This window comes from Piliocolobus tephrosceles, chromosome 2 (genome assembly GCF_002776525.5).
Source record: "Piliocolobus tephrosceles isolate RC106 chromosome 2, ASM277652v3, whole genome shotgun sequence".
NCBI classification, from domain to species: Eukaryota; Metazoa; Chordata; class Mammalia; order Primates; family Cercopithecidae; genus Piliocolobus; species Piliocolobus tephrosceles.
In genome coordinates, this window is record NC_045435.1 from 86,913,755 (window position 1) to 86,940,674 (window position 26,920).

Consider the following 26,920-nt stretch of genomic DNA (forward strand, 5'->3'; position numbering starts at 1 on the left):
CTCAGCTCACTGCAAGCTCCGCCTCCCGGGTTTACGCCATTCTCCTGCCTCAGCCTCCCGAGTAGCTGGGACTACAGGCGCCCGCCACCTCGCCCGGCTAGATTTTTGTATTTTTTAGTAGAGACGGGGTTTCACCATGTTAGCCAGGATGGTCTCGATCTCCTGACCTCGTGATCCGCCCGTCTCGGCCTCCCAAAGTGCTGGGATTACAGGCTTGAGCCACCGCGCCCGGCCCTAGGTATCCTAAAGAAGTATTTCCCACTTGTCCAAATTAAGTTTCATTTTTTACTTAAATTATTTGGGACTGGAGTTTAAAGGCAGCCCTTGAAAGCAAATCAGAAGATATTGAGAGCCTTTTATAAACATGTGAATGGGCTGTGGCCCCCACCCCTCTCCAGGCTGTGCAAGCCTTCTGAGAAATGTAGCCACTTCTATTGTATTTGTGTTGCCCAATAAGTAGCAGGCAATCTATATACACAGCGACTTTTTAAATCAATGTTGTATCACAGTGTAGTCTTGCTGGAGACATTTTTCGTGAAGATTAGGGTTCTAAACTCAGCCGTGGTGACAGTGAATAAACAAACAATCTTCTGCACCCAGCAAAGTCTGCATGCGAGGGCAATGTTCCTGGCATTGATGTGTGCCCACACGCCTCATGGTAGCCATCGTGACACCTGGAGATCGCAATATATACCCATGGTCTTTGTACTCTCCTGTCTTCCTAGATGCTTCCTTATACCCTCTCCTTGATCTTCAAGCTTCCAAACACCTCCTTCTGTCTCTTAACTGCCACTGATGACCTGCTGACCATCTCACAAGGAAAGTAGGACCCACCAGAAGAAACCTGCACAACTTCAGCCTCCCTACTCCTGTCCCCCAGTGTTCACCTGCCTCCTGATCCCAAGGCCCACTTCTCACCATCACAAATTCTCCCCTCTCCTTCATCATTCATTTCCTCCTCTCTATTGGATCGTTTCAATTATCATACAAACAAGCTTCTCCCATCCTAAAAAACAAAAAAGTAGAAGCAGCAGCACTTTACTCCACCACTCCTTCAGCCACTGCCCCATTTCTCTCCTCTTCTTTACAGCAAAACTCCTTAAAATAATTATCTCCACTTGCCTGACAAGGTGACTTGCACCTGTAACCCCAACTTGGGAGACTGAGGCAGGAGGATCTCTTGAGCCCAGGAGATCAAGGTTACAGTGAGCTAGGACGATGCCACTGAGCTCCAGCCTGAGTGACAGAGCAAGACTCTGTCACTAAAATAAATAATAAAAGAACTGCCTCCACTCACTACCTCCTACTCCTCTCCTCTCTGCCTCTCAACCCACCCCTCCAACCTGGCTTTTGCCCATCACTCCACAGACATTCCTCAGGTCACAGTCAGTAGGGACCTCCACATCGTCAAATCCGACAGTCACATCTCAGTTCCTCATCTCATTTGACCATGAGCAGCACTTGATCCCAGGTGCTCGCTCCCTCCTTCCTGAAATAAGTTCTCTATTTGCCTTCGGGAATACCACCTTCCCCTGAATTTCCTCCTCCTGCCTGGCCACACCTTTCTAATCTCTTTTGCAGGTTCTTCCTTGTATGCCAACCCCAGAACCCCACTCCTTACACTGGAGAGACCCAGGGCTCAGTCTTTACACAAACGTGCTTCTGTGAGTACTCACAATCCCTAAGTCTCAAGACTTAACCAGTCTCAGGGCTTTAAATCCACTTTCCACTGATACCCACCAAATGTCTATCTCTGGCCCAGAACTCTGCTCTGAACTCTTCACCTGTTTAACTGCCAACTCCACATCTTCACAGAGATGCCCTGTAGGCATCTTCACCTTGACACACCCAAGCTGAGCCCCTGATCTTCCCCCTAAATGTGGGCCTCCTAGTCTCCCCCTTGGTGCCATCTCTGCCTCCCTTCCCATCTCATCCTAAGTCAATCCAGCAGTATATCTTATTGGCTTCTGAAGCTGGCCACTACTACTTACTCCCTCCTCCTCACCCCACCTGGTTTGAGCCATTCTCAGTTGCCAGCATAAGGCTTTGTGTGTGTGTCTGTGTGTGTGTGTCTGTGTGTGTGTGTGTGTGTGTGAGAGAGAGAGTCTCCTTCTGTTGCCTAGGCTGGAGTGCAGTGGTGCAATCTCGGCTCACTGCAACGTAGCTGGGACTAAAGGTGCACACCTGCACACTTGGTTAATTTTTTGTATTTTTAGTAGAGTCAGAGTTTCACCATGTTGACCAGGCTGGTCTCGAACTCCTGACCTCAAGTGATCCACCCACCTCGGCCTCCCAAAGTGCTGGGATTACAGGCATGAGCCACCACGCCCAGTCCCGCGATAAGGCTTTAAATACACGAGTCAGGCTTTGCTTGACTTCTCTGCTTTGCTTAAACCCTGCACTGGTTTCCTCTCCCTCCCAAAAGAAAAGCCAAAAGTCTTACAATGGCCCACAAGGCCCCATGAGATTTGGCCCCTTTTCCTCTGGCCTCATCTCTGATTACCCTCTCCCCGACTCCACTTCCCTTATGCCAGGCCCACTCCTGACATGTGCATTTGGCCATTGGATTTGCTGTTCTTTCTTCTTCTTCTTCTTTCTTTTTTTGTTTTGTTTTGTTTTGTTTTTGAGACAGAGTCTCACTCTGTCGCCCAGGCTGGAGTGCAGTGCCACGATCTCAACTCACAGCAACCTCCCCCTCCCGGGTTCAAGAGATTCTTCTGTCTCAGTCTCCCAAGTAGCTGGGACTACAGGCATGAGCCACCACGCCCAGTTAATTTTTGTATTTTTAGTAGACACAAGGTTTCACCATATTGGCCAGGCTGGTCTTGAACTCCTGACCTTGTGATCCGCCCGCCTCAGATTTGCTGTTTTTTCTGCAGACACTTGCTCCCTCTCAAGTCTTTGCTCTGGTGGCATCCTTTCAGGGACACTTAACCTGACTCTATTTAAAACTGCACTTGTCTCCCCTGCCTCTTTGTTCTCTGTGGCACTGAGCACCTTCTGACCCATCATATAAAAAATTTATTGCTTTTGTATATCCTCTGGGATCCCTGAATTAAACTGCCAGTTCTGTGTGGGCACGGCCTCCGTGTGCTTTCCTCACAGCTGTGTCCCAGGGCCTACCACAGTGCCTGGCACAAACTGGATACTCAATATGTATTTCTTGAATGGGTTGACTGTAGGCACTAAATGACTCAGAGTAGTAAAATGTGGCCCCAAAGTTTTAAAGCTGAGGAAACACGGCAAGTGCCTGGCATGGCACTCGGCCCTTCTCTGGGTCTGACTTCATGTAGGAGAGAACTTCAGGAACAATACCTAAAGTTCCTCCCCACAGCAGTTGGCTACACCCCCAGCCATACCATAGAAGGCTCTGCTGACAATAATTGTGGTAATGCTGACCGAGCCCTCACCATGAGCCACCTGTCACATAGTAACTGCATTAAGCCTCACAGCAAATTCACTGAATAGGATCTATTTTGCCCATTTTACAGATGAGAAAACTGCCACACATAAAAGTTAAGTAACATGCAAAGCCATCATGACTTGCAAATGGTGGAGCTGGGATTCCAAAATCTAGGTCACCAGTCCATGTCCTTAACCATGTCCCACACTGCCTTTCAGGGGAACGCCATGTAGCTGTAGAGGGGGTAGAAAACATTGCAGTTTGGGTTCTTTGGATTATTTTTTCTGAAAAGCTGCTTACGTGGAAGCTCCCTGGGAAGAGGTTTCACCATTTTGCTCCCCACTATATCCTTAGGACCCAGCGCCACGCTTAGCATTGAGTGGACACTCAATAAGCACATGCACAATAACCAGAACAATGTGTGAACAGTAGAATGGGCTCACGGAGTGGGGCTGGGCTAGGGCCATGACACCATTCACCTGGGACTTAACTAGCAACGCTGAGAGACTCGTAGAGAAAATGACTCCAGCAATAGATGTTCATTCATTCAGGCATTCACATTTACTGACCCCTGGATTAGTTCCAGGCCCTATAATAGGTATGGATGGTATAAAGGAATTATATCTCTTCAATGGAAGGTGGGTCCACAGGTGTTCATATTGTTGTTCTTCACATCTTATACCTGTTGTTTAAGTATTCTTATATTCTTTATAAACAGTCATTTAATATTTAATTAAATTTTTTTTTAAAAAATGATTCATATAGGAGTCCAGTCCTCCAAGAGCCTCTGGTCTAGAGTAGAGACAGATGTGCAAACAAATCCCTGCAAGACACACTGCTGCGTGGTCCAGTGATGGACAGAAGCAGAAGTCTTTGAGGATGAGAAGACATTTAAACTGGGCCTTAAAAGATGGGCTGTTCATGCCAAGGTGACAGGGCATGCTAGGCAGAGGCAACAACATGCACGAAGACTCAGAGGCACAGCAGAGCATGCTCAGTCTGAGTAGCTCAGACTGTAAGTAAGTCATTGCTGCTCCCAGCACCTAGAACAGCTCCCAGCAATCATGTGATAGTGTGTGTTGAACTACCTGAGCCAATTGGGAAGCTAAAAGCTAAAATGAGCACAGCCTGTAAGGTTTTCACATAGGGGAATGTTTAGGGTCTTTTCAAGAAGATGATGAGGTAGGGAAACCAGTGAGAATAAGGCACTGGCCCAGGAGATAGTCTGCATGGCAAGAGGAAGGGAAGGTACAGCAGCGGGTATTCTGGCTTTGGCTCCAGGGAGAAGTATTCCTTTAAATTGAGATGGGGAATCCAAGGAGAGAAGTCAATTAGTGGGTGAGAAATGGGAAGTGAAATCACAAAATCACAAGTTTGGGTTTGGTTGTGTTGAGGTAGGGGTAGGGGGTAAGAGACATTAAGAGATGGGTCACAGCTTCGGTTCAATTCAGATAAGTGTAGATATTTTTATCTGGGAGACTTACAGGTCTTGTTCACAGACAATTCTCAGGCTAGAAATCACCCAGAGAGCAGTGGTCCAAGAAAGCTTTGTGGGGAGGGACAAAGTTGGTAGGAGTAGAGGAGATGTCAGAACCAGAGAAGTCAGAGAAAGGAGAAAAAAGAGAATGACCCCACAGGGTTATAGAAGTTCCCATGAGGAGGAGCACTCAACAAAACCCCCTGCCATGATGAGTCTACATATATGAAAGCCGAGAAGTCACAGGAAGAAAGGCTACACCCATGAGGGCCACACACCATAAATGCCCAAGTCCTGTCCCAAACCAATCCAGCTTAGGAAGGGCCAGTTCCTTCTCCAGCTGAACACAAGGGCCCACCGTGGCAGGAGCTCCAGGGGTCATAACTGTCTGTGCCATACACCTGAACACACGTTCCATGGGAGCCACAGTGACTGCAACCATCCAAGGCCTCCTCAGGAGGGAAGAGGTAAGCCCTCCAGGAGGCTCTTCTTAAGAGACACAAACAAAGGTCTCCACCAAAATATGGCTGCTGGGCAGAAGAAAGAAGGGAATGAGGAAAAAGAGAGGGAGGTGTCCACAGGCAGGACCCACAAGGAAGACTTGGTCTCATGGATGTGGCCTCATCAGCAGAGAGGCCCCTTGAAGCCAGTGCTCCTCCCAGCAGCCATGGGAGCCCTATTGCTTGGGAGGGCCAGGTTAAGGGTGTGTAAGCAAGGAGGGGAGAGGGGCGCCGCCATAAAGGAGACACAGGAGACAAGCAGGTGCAGGAGGGAAAGGGCAGAAAGATGAAGGAGTGGCTAGAAGCCAAACAGGGAAGACTAGAAATGCCTTATCTAGGGATATATATCCCTATATATATAATTTTTTATTTGACTTTAAGTTCTGGGACACATGTGCAGAATGTGCAGGTTTGTTACATAGGTATACATGTGCCACGGTGGTTTGCTGCACCTATCAACCTGTCATCTAGGTTTTAAGCCCCATATGCATTAGGTATTGGGACAAATATATTTTTAAGATGGCCGAGAAAGGTAAACAATGTAGAAACAGCCAGATTTCTACCAGCTTTTCTTCCTTTCAGCATTTAAGGCTATTAGTTGATCAGAAACAATCTTAACTCAGGGCTATTTGCCAAGGCAGGAAGGGGCACCCTGGCCACATGAGGGCTGCTGGGAAGGGGAACAGAGCAAATTCAGTTAGCCTCTCCCCCACCAATCCTTAGTACCCTGTGGCCTCCTGTCCCATCCCATGACCACTGCTGGGAGACATAATCCCAACTGCACGGGTGAGAGGCTAAGCTCCCCTCTGTCAGAAGCCCCCAGAAAGGCATGAGGCCAGCAAGCGTCAGTGACTAAAAAATGCTTCAGACACCAGTGACGTCTATAATGGCAGAACCACCAGGAGAGATGTGGCTGCCCTGGTGCACAGTGGGAAGGAGAGCCTGACCAGGCTGATTCAGACCAGAAGGAAAAGCAGCCAGGCATGGGGCCAGTGCAGGCGCCAGAGGGAAAACCAACCTGGGCTCCACAAGGCAGCATTCCAGAGCATGCCCCCCACCACCTTCAGTTGAGGATTTGAAAGAAATGTTTCCCATTAATAAACGGCTGTCTTTGTTCACCAGGAGGGGAGTGAACTTAAAGAAACTGTTTCTCTAAGTCAGAGTGGCCAGAAGAGCCTCACAGCTTCAAAAGAGGTTTTGATAAATTCATGGCTGACCTTTCTGTAATGGGCAATTAGAGATGGGCAGATGCTGTGGGAGGACCCTCTCCTTTGAGGCCCAGGGCAGGAAGGACTACTGGGCTACCCCAGTGGTTCCTGTGCACCCAGGCAGCAGAGGCTACAGAGCAGTGGGTGCTGGGGCCAGGTCCAGTGTCCTAGAGCTCCTCTCTCAGGAATGGATATGAAAATCTAGAAAGTTTAGGCTTAGAAAAAAGATTCCAGTTTTTGCACAAGAAAACATGTCCTGGCCTGCCCAGCCTTCAAGTCAGTGGCCTCCTGCCTTTTTAATCATGTGCCTCTATCAATAAAACATGTTTCAGCATCTCCAACATATGAATATTCATCTACCAATTATATAAATGCTTATTTTTTATAAAACCCACCTCCCCAAATGGAAAAGTTTTAAAAGATGGATAGACAATAAATGTAAATAGAAATTTCCATATGTTCTGCCTTGTCCCTCCCCTATCCCTCAACCCCTTGGCATATGTGTCCTAGTTGAGGCCACTGCTACGAAAATTCTTAAACTCTCACTCTCCAGTCCTTAAAATAGTCTCTGTTGGTTTCCCAGACCAGATTCAGTCCTACCCTCCACCAGGCTCCATGGAAAGCGTACTTAGGTCAGTGACAGGGAGGCCCCCAGCCATCAAGGGCTGGCCTCATCAGCTTCCTGATTGCCCTATGGGCCAAAAAGAACTTGCAGTGCTGACGGCAACAGCACAAGGGTAAGGATCTCCATAACACGCAGCCACAGCCACAGAAAGAGCCCAAGAAGATGGTATCATGGGCTCAAAGCCTCTAAGGTGCTCTCTGCTGGCTGGGGAGGTAAGGTACCACACCCAGGGTTCCTGGGCAGGGTGAGAGGTCATGCCACAGGTAAGAGCTCCCTTGAGGCTGACATCTTCTCTTCCTAACTTCCCAGCCCCTTTAAGTTGTAGTCCCACTCTCATGGTAAGTTTTCAAGACCCTAAAGACCCCAGATAACCCAGAGAGCTAGGTCCTTGGTAGAGCTGGGGACAAAGCACCATGATGGCCTGGTGATGCCAGGTGTATACTGATGCCCTTGGGCAGACATGCACTCAACACCCCGAGCAGACAAACCCACATGAAGGAACCATCAGTGTTACCAGGTACCTGCCACCTCCACTCATCCTTTCCACTCAGAAATGTCTGGCAAGTGGGACTCTTCCTGTGGCCTAACAACAAGGCTCAATTTGTTCCAGGCCAGCCTGTTTGGGCCAGAAGAGAACATGTTTAAGGCAGTGAGCTCTGACTGCTGTGCTGTTGCTGAGAGAAAGAGTCCAGCATGAGACTGCAGGTGGGTCAGCAAGAGGAGAATGTGACAAGAGGGACTGGTAGGAACAAGACTTGCTGCCATTAAACATAGGCTAGAAGAAGCTGCCAGCATCAGAGGCGGAGACTACCAGGAGTCTGAGAGGAAGGGGAAGCCAGGCCATAACTGCCACAAGAGTAAACCTTGGAGACCTCATTCCCCAGCCCTGGGGCCTGAGTGGGTCTACTAGATTAAGAACATCTCTCAGGCAAATTGATTTGCTTTTGGTTTCCTCTGGGACCAGCTAGTCTCCAGAATCCAGAGCAAGGATGGGAAATAAGGGTAACTTTCCTTTAACCCCAATAAATTGGTAGTGACTGCCTGGGAGGTAGGTTCGGGAAGGATTCACAGGAAAGATTGTTACCATCAATTAAGCACAAAGGTCATGGGCTTGTCATCTATGATGTAGAACAAAACCAAACCCTTAGACCTGCCTCAAGTGACATCCATATTCTTGTAGTGTCTCACTAAGAATTGCACCAGCCCCACCTCAGGCCAAATTCTAGAAAGAGACCAGTGGGTATACAGTGGTTCATGTAGAGTCTACCTTTGATCTTCCCCTCAGTCCCATTTTCACCTCTACCCCATGGCTTCTCCAGAATAGCAAGAGATATATGTGGCCACGAGTCAGCTGAAGTGTCAAATGCCATGAGATCAGTTTAACTTTAAAGACTGAATGTTGGCCGGGCACAGTGGCTCACGCCTGTAATCCCAGCACTTTGGGAGGCCAAGGCGGGCGGATCACGAGGTCAGGAGATCGAGACCATCCTAACTAACATGGTGAAATCCTGTCTCTACTAAAATTTCAAAAAATTAGCTGGGCGTTGTGGCGGGTGCCTGTAGTCCCAGCTACTCAGGAGGCTGAGGCAGGAGAATGGCGTGAACCCGGGAGGCAGAGCTTGCAGTGAGCCAAGATCGCACCACTGCACTCCAGTCTGGGTGACAGAGCGAGACTCCGTCTCAAAAAAAAAAAAAAAAAGACTGAATGTCTCTTGCACCAAGGTGCCTGTAATAAGCACTGTGTGATTGATGGCTCATCTGAGGGCAAGTAAGTGGTGGTGAGGTTACTACTCCTTTAATCACAGCATCTCCATGTATATCTTATAGAATTTATCTCTAGAAGTTTTTATTCATTCATTCATTTAAAAAGAACTCATAGAAACCACGTTTCCCGAGTTCTTGAATGTCTGAACATATCTTCACGACCTTTACACTTGAACTACAGCTGGGCACGGGGGCTCACGCCTGTAATCCCAGCACTTTGGGAGGCCAAGGCAGGCGGATCACCTGAGGTCAGGAGTTTGAGACCAGCCTGGCCAACATGGAGAAACTCCGTCTCTACTAAAAATAAAAAAAAAAAAAAGAAAAAAAGAAAAGAAAAGAAAGAAAGAAAAATTAGCCAGGCATGGTGGCACATATCTGTAGTCCCAGCTACTCGGGAGGTTGAGGCAGGAGAATCTCTTGAACCCAGGAGGTGGAGGTTGCAGTGAGCTGAGAATGCACCACTCCACTCCAGCCTGGGCAACAGAGCAAAAACTCTGTCCCAAATAATAATAATAATGAAAAAAGAAACTTGAACAACACGTTGGCTGGATATAAATTCTGGGTTTACACTTTCTCTCCATGAGGACTTTGGAAATATAGCTAGCCCCTCTGTTTTCTATCATTGATTATTACTGTGGAGAGCTCTGGGTCAGCTATATATATATACATATATACACACACATATATATATATAAACTTTTCCCCTCTGGATGCAATAGAACTATTTTTTTCTCTTTGGAATTCAGTGACACCACCAAGACATGTTTTTGGGTTAAATATGCGTATTTTTCCTAAAATTCAGTCTGGCCTTTGTTTCTTTCTTTTTTTTTTTTTTTTTTTTTCTTTGAGACGGAGTCTCACTCTGTCGCCCGGGCTGGAGTGCAGTGGCCGGATCTCAGCTCACTGCAAGCTCCGCCTCCCAGGTTTACACCATTCTCCTGCCTCAGCCTCCCAAGTAGCTGGGACTGCAGGCGCCCACCACCTCACCCGGCTAGTTTTTTGTATTTTTTAGTAGAGATGGGGTTTCACTGTGTTAGCCAGGATGGTCTCGATCTCCTGACCTTGTGATCCGCCCGTCTCGGCCTCCCAAAGTGCTGGGATTACAGGCTTGAGCCACCGCGCTCGGCCTCTTTGTTTCTTGGATGGAGTTTCACTCTTGTTGCCCAGTCTGGAGTGCAATGGCACTATCTCTACTCACTGCAACCTCTGCCTCCTGGGTTCAAGAAATTCTCCTGCCTCAGTCTCCCGAATAGCTGGGATTATAGGCATGCACCATAACACCCAGGTAGTTTTTTGTATTTTTAGTAGAGATGGGGTTTCTCCATGTTGGTCAGGCTGGTCTGAAACTCCCAACCTCAGGTAATCTGCCCGCCTTGGCCTCCCAAACTGCTGGGATTACAGGTGTGAGCCACCATGCCCAGCCCCCAGCCTTTCAAACAAAAGATTTATGTGTTCTTTTATTTCAGGGGGAAAGTTTTCTTCTATTGTATCTTTGAATATTTGTGTTCCATTTGTTTTGTTCTCTTTTCCAGAGATACCAATTATACCTATTTTGAATTTCCCTTGTTTTTCTATTGTCTGAACTGCTGGCAACCCACAGTTTTCCCCTCACCTGCCACACCCTGCTCAATTCCTTGGGTAACTCCACCTCCCTAGTAACTCCTTGGTATCACACAGGGTTCAAAGATACTCCCTAAGCTTGTCCGCATATGTTGGCTTTGCTAACCGGTCCAATAGATCATTATTTGTTTTGGTCCTCTGGACTCTGACAAGTATCCCCTCCTAAAATCCTCCATCCTGGATGGATTTTGATCCTGGACTTTAAAATCATTGTTTAGCCTGGTGCGGTGGCTCACGCCTGTAATCCCAGCACTTTGGGAGGCTGAGGCAGGCAGAACACAAGGTCAGGAGATCGAGACCATTCTGGCTAACACGGTGAAACCCCATCTCTACCAAAAATACAAAAAATTAGCCAAGCGTGGCAACATGTACCTGTAGTCCCAGCTACTTGGGAGGCTGAGGCAGGAGGATGGTGTGAACGTGGGAGGCAGAGCTTGCAGTGAGCCAAGAGCATGCCACTGCACTCCAGCCTGGGTGACAGAGCAAGACTCTGTCTCAAAAACAAAAAAATAAAACAAACAAACAAACAAAATCAATCTTTGTTGTATTTCAGGTTACAGGTGTTTGTTATTTTTGTTGAAGGTAGAGTTTTCTTTTCTGTTTCTTATTCCTCTTGCAGTTTTTGGAAGGAAAAAATGTCTTTTTTCCTACCTAGTCATCAGACTTGGGTAATAGCTCATCAGCAGGAAATTCCTAGGGGAGCTAGGACAGGTAGGAGCCCATGCTGGGAGCCAAGAGAAGCAGAGGAGGGAAGAGAAGGCAGGCAGGTGGCCAGGCCAGAGTCACCACCCAGAGCCAAGACCTGGGTCAGCAGCTCCTTGAGGAGCTCCCTCTATGATCTCCTAGACTCTCCAGATGACCCTGGCCTGGGACACCAGAAGAACCCAAGACATTGACATTTCTCTGAGAAGTCATAGTGCATTCCTGAACTAAGACATTCCTGGCCTTTCCAGTCTACAGTGACTGGGGCACCTTTTAAGAGTGTTCTAGGCCAACCAGGTATCTCCACGTGTTCCACTACTAGGCTCAGCTTTCTGAGGGAACGTCTAACTGGCCAGGTAAATTCTCAGTCACCTCACCACAGACTTCTAAGGAGCTTTGGCCCCAGTGCCAGCCCTCTTCACATTTCCCAACCCCATCTTCTGGGAGTACCATGGCTCTCAAGTATAGCCCAGGAATTCTGATGCAGCCCAAGTCATGGAGGCTCCTGCTCCCCAGCCAGCCCCAGGCTCATAGACACTTGCATTAGGACCCCATATGACACAACTTTGGGTTGTGTAGCATCACAGTGTTCTGACCCAGGTCAGCTCCTAAAGCTAGGAAGCTCAAATCAGGAGACTGAAGTCATTACATAAAGCTGAGCCAGTTTTACCCAGGTTCCAGCTACTGCAAATCCTACTACTGCAGCCTTTTACCAAGGGGACAATGCTGTGCTTGTCAGCTCTCTTCAAAACTTTGCTGCAATCTGGAAGTCAAGATAAACTAAGAGAAAACTGCAAGCCTTTGTGACTAGGGAGGAAGCAAGCCACTTCCCATAGTCCTGCCCCCAACAGGGCAGAAGCCAGGACTCTGAACCTCAAGTTCCTGACCGGTCATCAGACCCAATACTGATGAGAGACTCAGCACTCAGCCTGCCGTTAGGGGCTGCCTGGACATATCTTTATCCCACAAAGATGGCTAAGGGTATACTTCACACTCAGCCCGGCTCTAGGCACAGGAAGAGAGATACAGGCCAACAATGCAGTTGGCAAGATCACCAAGTGTCTGCGTCACTATGCAGACACTAAATGCATGCATGAATTCACTGAACATCTGCTGTGCTCAGGGGACTGGACTGGCCCCAGAAACATCCTAGTGTATGAGGCATCCCAGAGCCTCCTGTTTGAGACTTCCAGGGAAACCCTGCCTGGGACCCCTTAATACATTTCTCATGGGAAGTCAGTGGAATTAAAAAATAATGCCTATTGTCTATTTTGTGGGAGAAACACCAAACTAATATCTATTCATCCTATGTTAAAAACCTCTCTGTCCAGAAATCAGGCCTGCTTTTTTCTTTTTTTTTTTTTTTTTTGAGACAAAATTTTGCTCTTGCCGCCCAGGCTGGAGTGCAGTGGTGTGATCTTGGCTCACCGCAACCTCTGCCTCCCAGGTTCAAGCAATTCTCCTGACTCAGCCTCCCAAGTAGCTGGGATTACAGCCCTCAGCCACCACGCCCAGCTAATTTTTTGTATTTTTAGTAGAGATGGAGTTTCGCCATGTTGGCCAGGCTGGTCTTGAACTCCGGATTTCAAGTGATCCACCCGCCTAGAAATAACAGGTAGTAAAATGAGAATGAAACTTTCTGAACTCTACCTTTGCCTTGCAACTTCAAATTTATTACAATCAAAAGAATACAAAGCAAGTGTTACATACAAAACTCCATCTATCACACACAAAAGCATAGGAACTTGAATGTGCGTGTGTGTGTGTGGTGGGTGGGGTCAGTGGTCTGGGGGCTCCCAGAAGGAGAAATCAATGTGGGCTGGCAGAGTCCCAGAAAATCCTAGAGGAAGCCATGGGGAAGGGGGGGTGGTTCCAGAGAAACGTGGGCTATCTGGCTTTCCTCTACACACAGTGACCACAGAGTCCTTAGAGTTGGGCACAGGGCCTGGCCCAGAGCAGGGCTCAGTAAATGTTTGTGGACTGAATGGCCCATGGGCTCGGGTGATTGATCAGGAAAGCAGAGGCTCTGTGTGGCAGCAGTGGCTGACACACTGGGCATAGAACACAGAGGACCCACTGCAATAATCCCGGGTCCTGCAAGGGCATCCCAGGCCAATGATAGACAAGTCTCGGGGAGAAAAGACTCTGAAGCCTGGTACAGAGACATGAGAGTAGGCCCTGCTTAGGAGTCTCACTCAGACAGTCTGTTTGAAAAAGGCCTGGCTTTCCTATGGTAGCTGCCATGATCATAGTCACACGTGTGAAAGTTTGTACCAGTTATATTATGCTAAGTGCTCACTCTTCCCGCCTAATCCCACCATATGCATGTCGGGCACAGCAGCATATCCAGGGTTACCACCCCACCCTGGACACACTTGCCCACAGCCTTCAAAACACTCTACCATGTGGCTCCTCCTAACTAGGCAGTTTTTCCTCTTCTTGCACTGCCTTCAGCAGGGATTCCTGAGGCTCCTCATCTGACCCCCACCTCTACCAGCTCATGCTGTATTCTCTTTCTACAAGGCAGTTTCCTTAAAAGCCAATTCAGGCCAGGCATGCGGTGGCTCACACCTATAGTCCCAGCACTTTGGGAGGCTGAGGTGGGAGGATCCCTTGTGCCTAGGAGTTTGAGACCAGCCTGGGCAACATAGGGAGATCCCATGTCTACAAAAAATAAAAAATAAAAAATTACCCAGGCATAGTGGCATGTGCCTGTGGTTCCAGCTTCTTGAGAGGCTGAGACAAATGGATCCCTTGAGCCTAGGAGGTTGAGGTTGCAGTAAGCTATGATTGCACCACTGTGCTCTGCAATCCAGCCGAGGTGACAGAGTAAGATTCTGTCTCAAAAAAAAAAAAAAGTCAATTTAACCTTCAAAACCTGGTTTAAGTATCCTGCCCGCTATGGACCCTCTTAAGATTCCTCAGTTCCCAGAAATCTGCTGTGCCTTCCTGCAGACTTTTCATGGCCTCATGAGGGAGGGCTCCTTGTGTGCTTGTGGGCTCCCTCTGGACTCCCTCTCCCCCCTCACCTGCATGCAGCATGAAACTAAATGCCCAGACAGGGTTGGTGTTAAGGATGTATTGACCCATTGACTGCAATTCTTTTTTTTTTTTTTCAAGACAGAGTCTTGCTCTGTCACCCAGGCTGGAGTGCAGTGGCACGATCTTGGCTCACTGCAACCTCTGCCTCCCGGGTTCAAGCAATTCTCCTGCCTCAGCCTCCTGAGTAGCAGGGATTACAGGCACCCGCCACCACGCCTGGCTAATTTTTGTATTTTTAGTATAGATGGGGTTTTACCATGTAGGCCAGGCTGGTCTCAAACTCCTGACCTCGTGATCCACCCGCCTAAGCCTCCCAAAGTGCTGGGATTATAGACATGAGCCATCATGCCCAGCCTGAATACAGTTCTTTATAAGGCTTATGAAAGATGATGAGAATGATTTAAAAATGCCATCTCAAGACTGAGATGAGTAACTGAGACTCAAGATTCCAGCAGGAAAAACAACCCCCCTTCTAAATAATACCCACTGCAACATCAAAGGACATTTAAAAAGGAAAGCCATCCACCACTTTTCAGCCTTTGACATTACCGTGTCCATGGTTCCACATGCCTATCAGCCTAGTTGCAGAAAAATGTGCATAGATGGTGGTTTGTTTTCCTTTCTTGCCAACTATGCAGCCTTTCCTCTGTGGTTTTCTTGTTTTTCACTTCTGAGGGGTCTAACTCAGAAGGAGAAATCTAACACCTATCTGTGGCACTTTGGTTCCTGCCTTTCCTTCTCTCTCAGCCTGTGAGAGTCAGGAGGGTGCTGGGGGTTCATTTCCAGATTCTCCCTGTGGACAATTCCCCTATTGGCCACTTGGGGAGACTGCCTCCTGCAGGCAGAGACCACCCAGTGAGAGGCTTCCTGCAGATGACCGCCATCACTCCATACCCTCCTCCCATTCTTCCCTCCTGCCTCAGAGATTGATTCTCAGTCCCCCTCACTGTTCAGCCTGATGTGGGGTAACAGCCACAAAGGCCTGGCCTAAGGCCAAAACCTCACATCCAAGGAGCCATCAATCCCTTTCAGGTGACTGGACCCACCCTTGACCAGAAGAGGCCCTCCCCCAGTGGACCACCAGGAGCTCCCTCCTCTACTCTCTTCCCCTTTCCAGGGCTCTGCATCTGGGGAGCACAGATTCAGGGATGCCCATGTTCCTACCTGACATGTTTTCACACATTGAGACCATTAAATTCAGCTACTGTGGCCTAAATTCCATCAAGAGAGATGCTCTCATAAAGGAAATATCTGCCTGTTGATCTGAGAGTGGTGACTAAGACCTGAGAAAAAAGCGTGATGAGCTACTGTGTGCACACATGTATGTGTAGTGTGTGCTCACACGTGAGTATGCACATGCACTGTGTGCATGTGTGTTTGAGCATGTGACAGCATATGTGATCACACTCTCCATGGCACGTAGCTAGCCAGTGACTAGTGAGCAATATGCTGCCAAGCAGTCCTGCTCCCAGAGAGAAGGGCAAGTCTCTGAGGGACTAGCCCAGCTCTGAGTCACCACACCCAGAATGCCTGGGCCGGATTGAGCCAACAGAGGGGCCAGGGCCACCCCAGCATGAGAAAATGCAGTGCCAAGTGCCCAGTAGGCACTGAGAAAAACATTAGCCTTGCCTTCCTCCCTTTCTTCCTTCCCTGGCTTGACAACAAGTGGAGTGGGCAGGAAGCCTGGATTCTTTGCCAAAATCTTCAGGGTAGTGGGAAGTAATGAGAAGTCCAGGCAGCAGTGCTAAGGGAAAGATAAAGGTAGAACTGTATGGCCTGTGTCTGACAAAAGAGGAGAGACCAGGGTCTGAGAGCCAAGCTCATGCAAAGGCCCCCTGGCCCAGATGATCAGGCAAGCGCATGGAGGTTCGCACAGCCCTGCTGAGGGAGTAAGGAGAATATTGCATACTGAAGCGTCCACCACCATGTCCGACTGATTTTTGTATTTTTAGTAGAGACAGGGTTTCACCATGTTGGCCAGGCTGGTCTCCAACTCCTGACCTCAGGTGATCCGCCCACCTCGGCCTCTAAAAGTGCTGGGATTACAGGTGTGAGCCTATACGCGGCCTGCAAATAATATTTTGGCATGGCCAGGTTTTTACCTAGCAGAAGGTAAAGGGAATGTCTGGGGAAGGTGCTGGGGACTCAGGGCAGCTTGAGAGTTCCAGAGAACAGAGTGGGGTACCTGGGATGGAGGATGTGAATACAAATCCAAATACAAAAGGGGGAGGTGGAGGCTGGGCGCAGTGGCTCAAGCCTGTGATCCCAGCACTTTGGGAGGCCGAGACGGGTGGATCACGAGGTCAGGAGATCGAGACCATCCTGGCTAACACGGTGAAACCCCGTCTCTACTAAAAAATACAAAAATCTAGCCGGGTGAGGTGGCGGGCGCCTGTAGTCCCAGCTACTCCGGAGGCTGAGGCAGGAGAATGGTGGGAACCCAGAAGGCGGAGCTTGCAGTGAGCTGAGATCCGGCCACTGCACTCCAGCCTGGGCGACAGAGGGAGACGCCGTCTCAAAAAAAAAAAAAAAAAAAAAAGGGGGGGAGGTGGAAGGGGTCAGGGCTCCGATGGTGGCCAGAGCAGCACAAGTGTGTGGCTTTACCGCATGTCAGGTCCTCACTGGGAGCTTCACGGCCCCTGGCACTGGGCTGCACTGCAGATGCTGGCTACCTAGTAGTGAGCAAGGCAGACAAGGCCACTTATTTCATAGGACTCGTCTTATGGTGCAGGATACAAGCAAAGACCGAGAAGACAAATAGGTAAGTCCAATTCATTCAGAGTATGATAGGTGCTTAGAAGAACAATATGAATGAGAAAGAAGAGAAACTACCCTGGTGGGTCAGGGGGCACTTCTGAAAAGGAGACCCCTAAGCAGAGTCATGCAAATAAATAAAAATATATCTATATCTATAGATATAGATATAGACACAGATTTTTTTTTTTTTTTTTTTTTTTTTTTTTTTTTTTTGAGACGGAGGAGTCTCGCTCTGTCGCCCAGGCTGGAGTGCAGTGGCGCGATCTCAGCTCACTACAAGCTCCGCCTCCCGGGTTTACGCCATTCTCCTGCCTCAGCCTCCCGAGTAGCTGGGACTACAGGCGCCCGCCATCTCGCCCGGCTAGTTTTGTATTTTATAGTAGAGACGGGGTTTCACCGTGTAGACCAGGATGGTCTCGATCTCCTGACCTCGTGATCCACCCGTCTCGGCCTCCCAAAGTGCTGGGATTACAGGCTTGAGCCACCGCGCCCGGCCTTTTTTTTTTTTTTAAACGGAGTTTCACTCTTGTTGCCCAGGCTAGAGTGCAATGGCATGGTCTCCACTGCAACTTCTGCCTCCCGGGCTCAAGCGATTCTTCTGCCTCAGCCTCCCAAGTAGCTAGGATTACAGGCACCCACCACCATGTCTGCATGGCAAAAACCTGCAAATATTAATATATTGGGAGAGGCCATGCCAAGGCCCTAGGAAGGGCATCTCAGAGGAAGAAATGACAGGGTCTTAGGCTTTGAGGTGGGGTTGTGGATTGCAGGTAGGGAGCAGCAAGCAGGCCAGTGTGGCTGGAGGGATATAGTCAGGGGAAATATGGGGAGAGGTGGGGTAGGGGATGTAGGTATGGGAGGCCTGGAAAATGGGAGCAGACTGTGTTCCTGGACCCATTTGGAAACCTCAACATCTTGTCCAGTGCTCAAATGTATGGCCCTCCTCCAGCTGTCCACCAGGCTGTTGCAGCACTCAAGAATCCATGCATCATTCACACTAGCCAAAAGGTGAAAGCAACCATGTCCACTGATAGATAAATGGGTAAAAAAAAATGTGGTATATACATGCAGCGGAGTATTATTCAATCCTAAAAAGGAAGAAAATTCTGATACATGCTACAATATGGATGAACCTTCAAGAAATGATGATAAGTGAAATTTGCCAGTCACAAAAGGACAAATACTGTAGAATTCTACCTAGAATTGTCAAATTCATAGAGATAGAAACTAAAACAGTAGTTATCATGAGCTGGGGGAAATGGGAGTTACTACTGTTCAATGGGTACAGAGTTTCTATTTGGGATGATGAAAAAGTTCTGGAGATGGATGGTGGTGATGGCTGCACAACAATGTGAATTTATCTAATATCACTGAACTGTACACTTAAAAATGGTTAAAATGACACATTTTGAGCTGGGCACAGTGGTACGTGCCTGTAGTCCCAGCTACTCAGGAGGCCGAGGCAAGAGGATCACCTGAGCCCAGCCTGGGTAACATAGTGACATCCCATCTCTTTAGAAGAAAAAAAAAAAAGGTACATTTTATGTGATGTAAATTTATATATTTTACCACAATAAATAAAACAAAACAAGATAAAACAAAAGGAATGAAGTACTGATACATGCATACTACAATGCAGATGAACCTTAAAAACTTTAGGCTAAGTAAGAGAAAAGCCAGGTACAAAAGGATGCCTATTTTATGATTCCATTTATATGAACTATCCAAAATAGATAAATCCATAGAGACAGAAGCAGACTAGTGGTTAGAAGGGGAGGGGGAAATGGGGAGCAACTGCTTCATGAGTGCGGGTTTTTCTTTTGGGGTGACAAAAATGGTTTGGAGCTAGATAGAGGTGATGGTTGCATAACATTGTGAATGTATTAAATACCACTGAATTGTTCACTTTAAATTGGTTAATTTTATGTGATGTGAATTTCAGAGACAGAATTTACGTGTAAGATCAGAGAACACTTCTAATTGACCACAGAGATCCTCACCTTGTTCCTACCATGAGGTAGGCTTCACCTAACACACCAACAAACCTGCAGACCTTCATCCTCTTTCTGATCCACAGGGTCTACTCAGCACTCCTCATACATGAGGCCCCTCTTAGACAAAGCTCCAGTCATTTGCTCATTCAGTAATCGTGGTATAATCTAACAGGCCTACACTGCCTGGGGTGGCAACCTCAGCAAGCAACTCCTAAGATACACCTTGAGAAGTCAGGAACCGAAGAAGGAATTGGGCAAGGCTGGTGGCATCTACTCACCACCACTTCAACTGGCCCTACAGGATGAACAGTTTACCTAGATCCCACAGTAGCCACATAGCAACCACCAACAACCAGAGATGAGTGAGTCACAGAGGCAAGCACGCTTCCTGTGACAGCTCAGAGACTGTCCCCAGGCCTAGTGTGGAGCAGGAAGGCAGCAGGGTGGCACCTGGGGCCCTCAAGTTCCCAGGCTGGTTGTCCTGGAGGGGCTAGCAGTGGAGGGGCATGACTTGAGGGGCCCAGCCCTGGCCACAGATGTGGAAGACCAGGCCCCAGCTGCCCAGTGAGAGGCAGGTAGGGCCAAGTGGGTCAGGCTGATCTGCTGGCCAAGCATGAAGTGCCAGGAGCAACACTGCAGGGAGCTGCGTGGGATGTCAGCATCTTCCATGCCATGCCCTGACTCACAGCACACCTCTCCCTTCACTCTGCTCATGAGCACGATCTGAAGAAGAGGCAGAGTGTGCAGAAAAGAGGAGGCCAGACTATGGGAGAAGATCAGGAAACTGGTCGTTTTTTAGCATGCGCCAGACATTTTACACCCATCAGTTAATCATCCTCATAACAGCACTGCACTGGAGGTATAGACGAGGAAATCGAGATTTAAACAGAGGGTCAGGTGCGATGGCTCACACCTGTAATCCCAGCACTTTGGGAGGCCAGGGTGGATGGATCACTTGAGGTCAGAAGTTCAAGACCAGCCTGGCCAACATGGTGAAATCCCATCTCTTCTAAAAATACAAAAATTAGCTGGGCGTGGTGGCGCGAGCCTGTAATCCCAGCTATTTGTGAGGCTGAGGCAAGAGAATCACTTGAACCCAGGAGGCGGAGTTTGTAGTGAGCCAAGAGAGCGTCATTGCACTCCAGCCTGGGAGACAGAGTGAGACTCTGGCTCAAAAAAAGAAAACAAAAAGGATTTAAAGAGAGGATGTGACGCACATAAGGCAAAGCAACGATTGGTACCTAGGTCTCTCCTTCTCCAAGCCGATGCCGTTTCCCTTGTATTGTTTCATGCTCCCATGACCCTTCCTGACTTGAGGCACTGCTAGCTGCCCTGGGGCAGATTCAGTCAGAATGAGTTGTCCTGCTGCCCCGGGGACACAGAGGAGAGCATCCGGGCACAGCAGGTCAAGAGGACCTGAGGAAATCACCCTACAATGGATGCTCCTCTTTCTGATCCAAGAGGCAAACTCAAGGGCACTCCAAGGAAAGAGCTGGCAGAGTTCAGTGGATGAGGAGCCCTTGGCTCCAGCCCCTAACCCAACTCACCCAAACACAGTAGGCTAATTAAAGGGGTCCCAAGTAGAGAGGCTCTCAGGAAACAGGGCCCACTTCCCCACATCTCTACTAGAGCAAGGCTTGTCGGACAGGCAGGGCCAGTGATGGTGAGCTCAGGGAACACCAAGTTCTCCTGCTTCTCTTATAGCTCAGTCATAGAACAGAACTGGGGACCACGCAAAAGCAACAGATGGAGTCCTCTCTATTTCAGCCAAATGCTGTGACTCATTTAAACAAATCCTACAGTTTTCAGAAATCTAATAACTACCTCCTATTGAAAAATAAAAGAATAAATACGACTGGGTGCGGTGGCTCACGCCTGTAATCCCAGCACTTTGGGAGGCCGAGGTGGGTGGATCACAAGGTCAGGAGATCGAGACCATCCTGGCTAACACGGTGAAACCCCATCTCTACTAAAAATACAAAAAAATTAGCCGGGCGTGGTGGCATGTGTCTGTAGTCCCAGCTACTTGTGAGGCTGAGACAGGAGGATGGCATTTATCTGGGAGGCGGAGCTTGCAGTGAGCCAAGATCACGCCACTGCACTCCAGCCTGGGCAGCAGAACGAGACAAAGAAAAAAAAAAGAATAAATATTTCAGAAGCAAACCATGCTAGTGATACATACAAAAACTGAAAAACTGTTCTGGTGTCATTCTGAGACTGGATATAAACCAGGTTACACTCAGAATCAGCCTTCATTCTGAAAGCGACACCATGGAGCAGCTTCCGTAAGAACGATGGCCTCCAGAGGAATTAGCTCCTGGTCCTCCCACCCAAGCCTTGGGCTCTATTTGCCAGACTTGGCTTCACCCTTAACTTTCTGGCCAAGACACAGAGTCACAAGGTGGCACTGGAGGAAAGTGCTATATGCAGAAGACCAACCTCAAAGAAGCCATGCTCTTATTCAGGTCTCTCCAGGCTTCCAGCCACTGATATATCCCATGAAACCTTGGAAAGGAAGGCAGAGCTGAGCACACATCACGCCCAGAAGTACAAGAACCTCCTTAACTCCTGCACAACCTTCAAGGGGAAGGTCTCATATGTGACTTCCAGATGGCTCTAATGATTGCCACCTGCACTGCAAACCACCTCCTCTGTCCCTCCAGTTTTTCTGGCCGTTATTTCTAAGCCACTAGCTGCCTTTCTCTGGAGCCCAGGACACTCCCTACTTGTCTTTCTCTTGGAGAACCAGCTCTCCTGTTTGCTCCCCTAGAGGAGTTTCTCTGAGAGAGCTGATATCTACCACTGGCTACTGACCATATCGCAGGAGCTAAGTATAAATAAATGGGGCTTCTTGCCCTGCCTTGACTAAACCTTGGGGATGGCTCCTCACCTACTCCTTCCTCATTCCTGGGGGGCCATTCTTCTGTCTCAGTCACCTCTGTCACTGGCTCCAAGACGAGGCCTCTGGGTTATGACTACAGCCTCCACTCATTCCCAGGGCCACAGGCTCCCCTCCTCCATGCACGCCATACACAGTAGCCAGAAGAATTTCCCTAACAAACCTCAGCAATCTTAAGGGTTCCTCTGCTGCCTTTATTTACTTATTTATTTTTTAGAGATGGGGCCTTGCTCTGCCACCCAGGCTGGAGTGCAGTGATGTGATCACAGCTCACTGGAGCCTTGACCTCCCCAGCTCAAGCAATCCACCTGTCTCAGCCTACAGAGTAGCTAAGATTACAGGCATGCTTCACCACAACCAGGCAATTTTTTTATTTTTATTTTTACCTTTGTGAAGACAGGGTCTTACTGTGTTGCCTGTGCTGGTCCCAAAATCCTGTGCTCCAGCCAAAGAGTTTTGCTTGAGCACAGGATCCTTCCACCTCAGCCTCCCAAAGTGTTAGGATTACAGGCGTAAGCCACTGCACCTGGTCCTCTGCCACCTTTAGACTCAAGTCTAAATGCTTTAGCCTGACATTCCAAGCCCTTGGCTTCTGATCTCACCACCCTACTCAACCTCATGTATGGAGATCCCTTAGCCCAGCCCTCCTTTCCAGTCAGGCTGGCCTCCTCACAGTCACTGCACACTGCACAGATAATTATCCTTTCACTGACTTCCTCACCTGGACCCCCATTCTCTAAACACTCCCCCATTCCCCTGCCAACATCCCAGCCCTAGGCCCAGGCTCAAGGCCTGGTTCTTCAAGGCCTGGGCTCAGGCTACCAATTCAGGATCTGCCTCTGAGCTCCTCTATCTCCTCCTCCAGTACTGACACAGCTGTTGTTGTGGGAATCATCGACCCACCATTTCATCCCCAATTCATACATTACACAGCAAATTACTTGATGATGAGCTGTTTGCTTGCCTCTCACTGAGGTTTCTTCTGGCTCCTTGAATACAAAGGGCCTATTCCTGTGCAGGCCCCGGCAGCAGGCCAGGGCCTAAGCACAGAGCAGGCCTTCCTCGTTGCTTATATGGGGAAGCAAATTCAAGGTGTTTTGCTTCTTTTTACTCCACTGGACAAATCCTTAACGACAGAGTCCATGTTACCCACCCAGGAAGATTCTAGGGCCATGCATGGAGTAAATAAGAATTGATAAGGAAGAACAACATTTGGCTTTATGCTGAGGAGTTACAAAATATTTTTAAATAACTTAGGAAAGGACTTCTAGAATGGTGGAGAAAAGAGGCTGGTGAACACTTTCTCCAACAAAACAACTTAAGTGGAGAAAATTATAATGAACAATCATTTAAAGTCTCTGCAAATTGTCCTAAGGGCATACAGCAAATGGAAAAATATTCAATCGAGAAAGTCTACTAAATCTTGGTAAGAACAGTGAGAGTCTGTGGTGTTTGCACTACAACTCATTCCCTCCCCCATCCCTAGCTCTGTCTTACGAAAATGCTATTCCAGATGCTCTACCCCCAGCAGGTATGGCCAAGAAGATGGGGCTCCCTTTCCTCCCAGCTTCCAGTTTAAGACTACAATTTCACCCCAAGAGAGGCAGACCTCCAGGTTTCTCAACACCCACCCCCAAAAAGGTTCACATTGCTGAAGCTGTATTCCAGGGAAAGATACATTCAAGAAGATACCGCTTGGGATCACTGTCAACCCCAGGGATTAGGAAGGCTGTGGACATGCACTAGGCCACATTCACTCACGAGCAATCAGAGCAGGATGTAAGGCAGATTTGAAAACATTCCCCAAGCAACAAATGGCTCCATCAATAAAAGGAGGAAGCCTCACTGGTACGAAGGACCTCAGCACAACCTCTGACCAAACACTGATGGAGCAATAAAGCTACTCAGACCCAGGGGCAAACAGGCTTAAAAGCAAAATTACACACATCCCTAGCTGCCTGGAAGACTCTATACATACCCAAGGCTCCAACCTCTCAGAAGCAATCAAAATCCAACCTGCTAGTTTCTGGCTGACTGTGGGGCAAAACGTAAACTCCTTGAACTGTGATAGCCGCCTCCAAAACATGTGTATATCCAATATGTTAAATATTTAAAAAAAAAAAAAGAAAGAAATATGTAGTTTTATTTCTTCCTTTCTAATCTATATGTCTTTTATTTCTTTTTCTTACTGTATTTGCCTTATTGCAATGACGAGAACTTCCATTACTATGTTGAATAACAATAGTGAGAGTATATCTTTGCTTCATACACAGTTTTACGGGGAAAGCATTCAGTTTTTCACTATTAAGTGTAATGGTGGTGGCTAGGCACAGTGGCTCATGCCTGTAATCCCAGCACTTTGGGAGGCCGAGGTGAGTGGATCCCTCCAGCCTGGGCAAAATAGCAAGACCCTCTCTAGAATTTACAAAAAGGCCAGGCATGGTGCCTCACTCCTATAATCCCAGCACTTTGGGAGGCCAAGGCAGGAGGATTGCTTGAGGTCAAAAGTTCAAGGGCAAAAATCTGACTGGTCAAAGAGGCTTAAGCACAAGATTTCATCAATTGTTGACCTTTGATCTCTGACCCAGGGGTGACCCCTAGGATAAAAAATTAAAACAAGAAAAAAATCTGATATCAGAAATAGCACACTTCAGGGAAAACAGACTCCATACAGTCAGTTTAGCCACGTCACTAAACAAATGACCAAGCAAACAACAGCAACAACATCAAACCCTGAAAGAGGGCAGAATCAATAACAAGTTGTACAACATATTACCTAAAATGTCCAGTTTTCAACAAAAATTTATGAGACATGCAAAGCAACAGGAAAGTGTAACCCATTAATACACAGAAAACGAATTAAGCAATAGAAACTGTTTTTGAGTCTAGATGTTGAACTTAGCAAAGACAACAATTATGTTGTCTTAATTGATGTTGAACTTAGCAAAGACAACAAAGAACTTAGCAAAGCAACAATTACAAATATGTTTAAAGAACCAAAGAAAACCACATCTAAAAAAATTAAAGGAAGCTATGATGACAATGTCTTATCAGATAAAGATTATCAATAAAGAGAAATTACAAAAATAAACTAGAAATTATGGTGTTGAAAAGTACAATAATGAACCAAGTGCAGTGGCTCATGTCTGTAATCTCAGCACTTTGAGAGGCTAAGGCAGGAGGATCACTTGAGGCCAGAAGTTCAAGACCAGCCTGGGCAACATAGTGAGACCCTGTCTCTACAAAAAAATTTTTAAATTTGCTGGGCATGGTGGGGCACACCTGTAGTCCCAGCTACTGGGGGCTGGGGAGAGGGGGCTGATGTGGGAGAATTGCTTGAGCCTGGGAAGTCGAGGCTGTAGTAAGATGTGAACATGCCACTTCACTCTAGCCCCGGTGGCAGAGCAAGACCCTGTCTCTAAAAAAAGAAAAGAAAAGTACATTAATGGAAACGAAAAAAAAAAATCCTACATTTGAGCTGGCAGGAGAAAGAAACAGTGAACTCAAATATAGATGAGTAAGGCTGGGGAATCTGAAGAATAGAGAGAAAAAAGAATAAAGAAAAATGAACAGAGCCTCAAAGAAATGTGGGACACCATTAAGTGTATCAACATATGGGAACACAAGGATAAGATATAAAGGAACATAAAAAATGTTCGAAGAAATAATGTCTGAAAAGTTCCCAAATTTGATGAAAACATTAATCTAAACATTTAAGAAGCTCAACTGACAATCAGGAGTTTAACATCCAGCAAAACTATCTTTCAAAAATGAAAGCAAATGGTTTAACTTTTGAAAATCCATTATTGTAAACCACCACATCAACAATACAAGGAAAAAAATCCAGTAATATTATCAATTAACACAGAAAAAGTATTTGACAAAAGCTAACACCCATTCATGACTTAAAAAAAAAAAGTTTCGGCAAACCAGTTGCAGTGGTGCAGGCCTGTAGTCCCAGCTACTTGGGAGGCTGAGACAGCATGATCACTTGATGTTAGGAGTTCAAGGCTGTAGTGTGCTATGATCACACCTGTAACTAGGACTGCACTCCAGCCTGAGCAAAAGAGTGAGACCCTCTCTAGAATTTACAAAAAGGCCAGGCATGGTGCCTCACGCCTATAATGCCAGCACTTTGGGAGGCCAAGCTGGGAGGATTGCTTGGGGCCAAAAGTTCAAGACAACACAGTGAGACCTCATCTCTACAAAAAATTAAAATTACAAACATTGTTTTTAATTTTAAAAAGTCTCATCAAGTAGGAATAACAGGGAATTACTGCAACTTCATAAAGAGCACATACAAAAAAACCATAGCCACCATTATACTTTTTTTTTTTTTGAGACTGTGTCTCGCTCTGTCACCCAGGCTGGAGTACAGTGGTGCAGTCTCAGCTCACTGCAAGCTCTGCCTCCCAGGTTCACGCCATTCTCCTGCCTTAGCCTCTCCAGGAGCTGGGACTATAGGCACCCGCCACCATGCCCAACTACCTTTTTTATTTTTAGTAGAGATGGGGTTTCACCGTGTTAGCCAGGATGGTCTCAGTCTCTTGACCTCGTGATCCACCCACCTCAGCCTCCCAAAGTGCTGGGATTACAGGCAGGAGCCATCGCACCTGGCCACCACCATTATACTTAATGGTGAAAAACCGAATGCTTTCCCCATAAAACTGTGTACGATGCAAAGATACACTCTCACTATTGTTATTCAACATAGTAATGGAAGTTCTAGTCACTGCAATAAGGCAAATAAAATAAGTAGAAGAAATAAAAGGCATATAGATTAGAAAGGAAGAAATAAAACTACATATTTCTTTCTATTTTTAATATTTAAACACAACCAGTTGGAAAAACTATATATTTGCAGATGACATAATTGTCTATGTAGAACATCCTAAAGAATCCACCAGGCCAGGCGCGGTGGCTCACGCC

General features: G+C 47.4%; 1 protein-coding gene across 1 annotated transcript in view; it reads right to left on the reverse strand.

Moving 5' to 3' along the window:
- The window catches only part of BSN (bassoon presynaptic cytomatrix protein), a 110,126-nt gene that overhangs the window by 45,511 nt on the left and 37,695 nt on the right, over positions 1-26,920 (reverse strand). Inside the window, exon 2 of the mRNA XM_026447984.1 lies at positions 2,690-2,695. Coding sequence (XP_026303769.1) covers positions 2,690-2,695 — 6 coding nt within the window. The remainder of the gene's footprint in view (positions 1-2,689; positions 2,696-26,920) is intronic.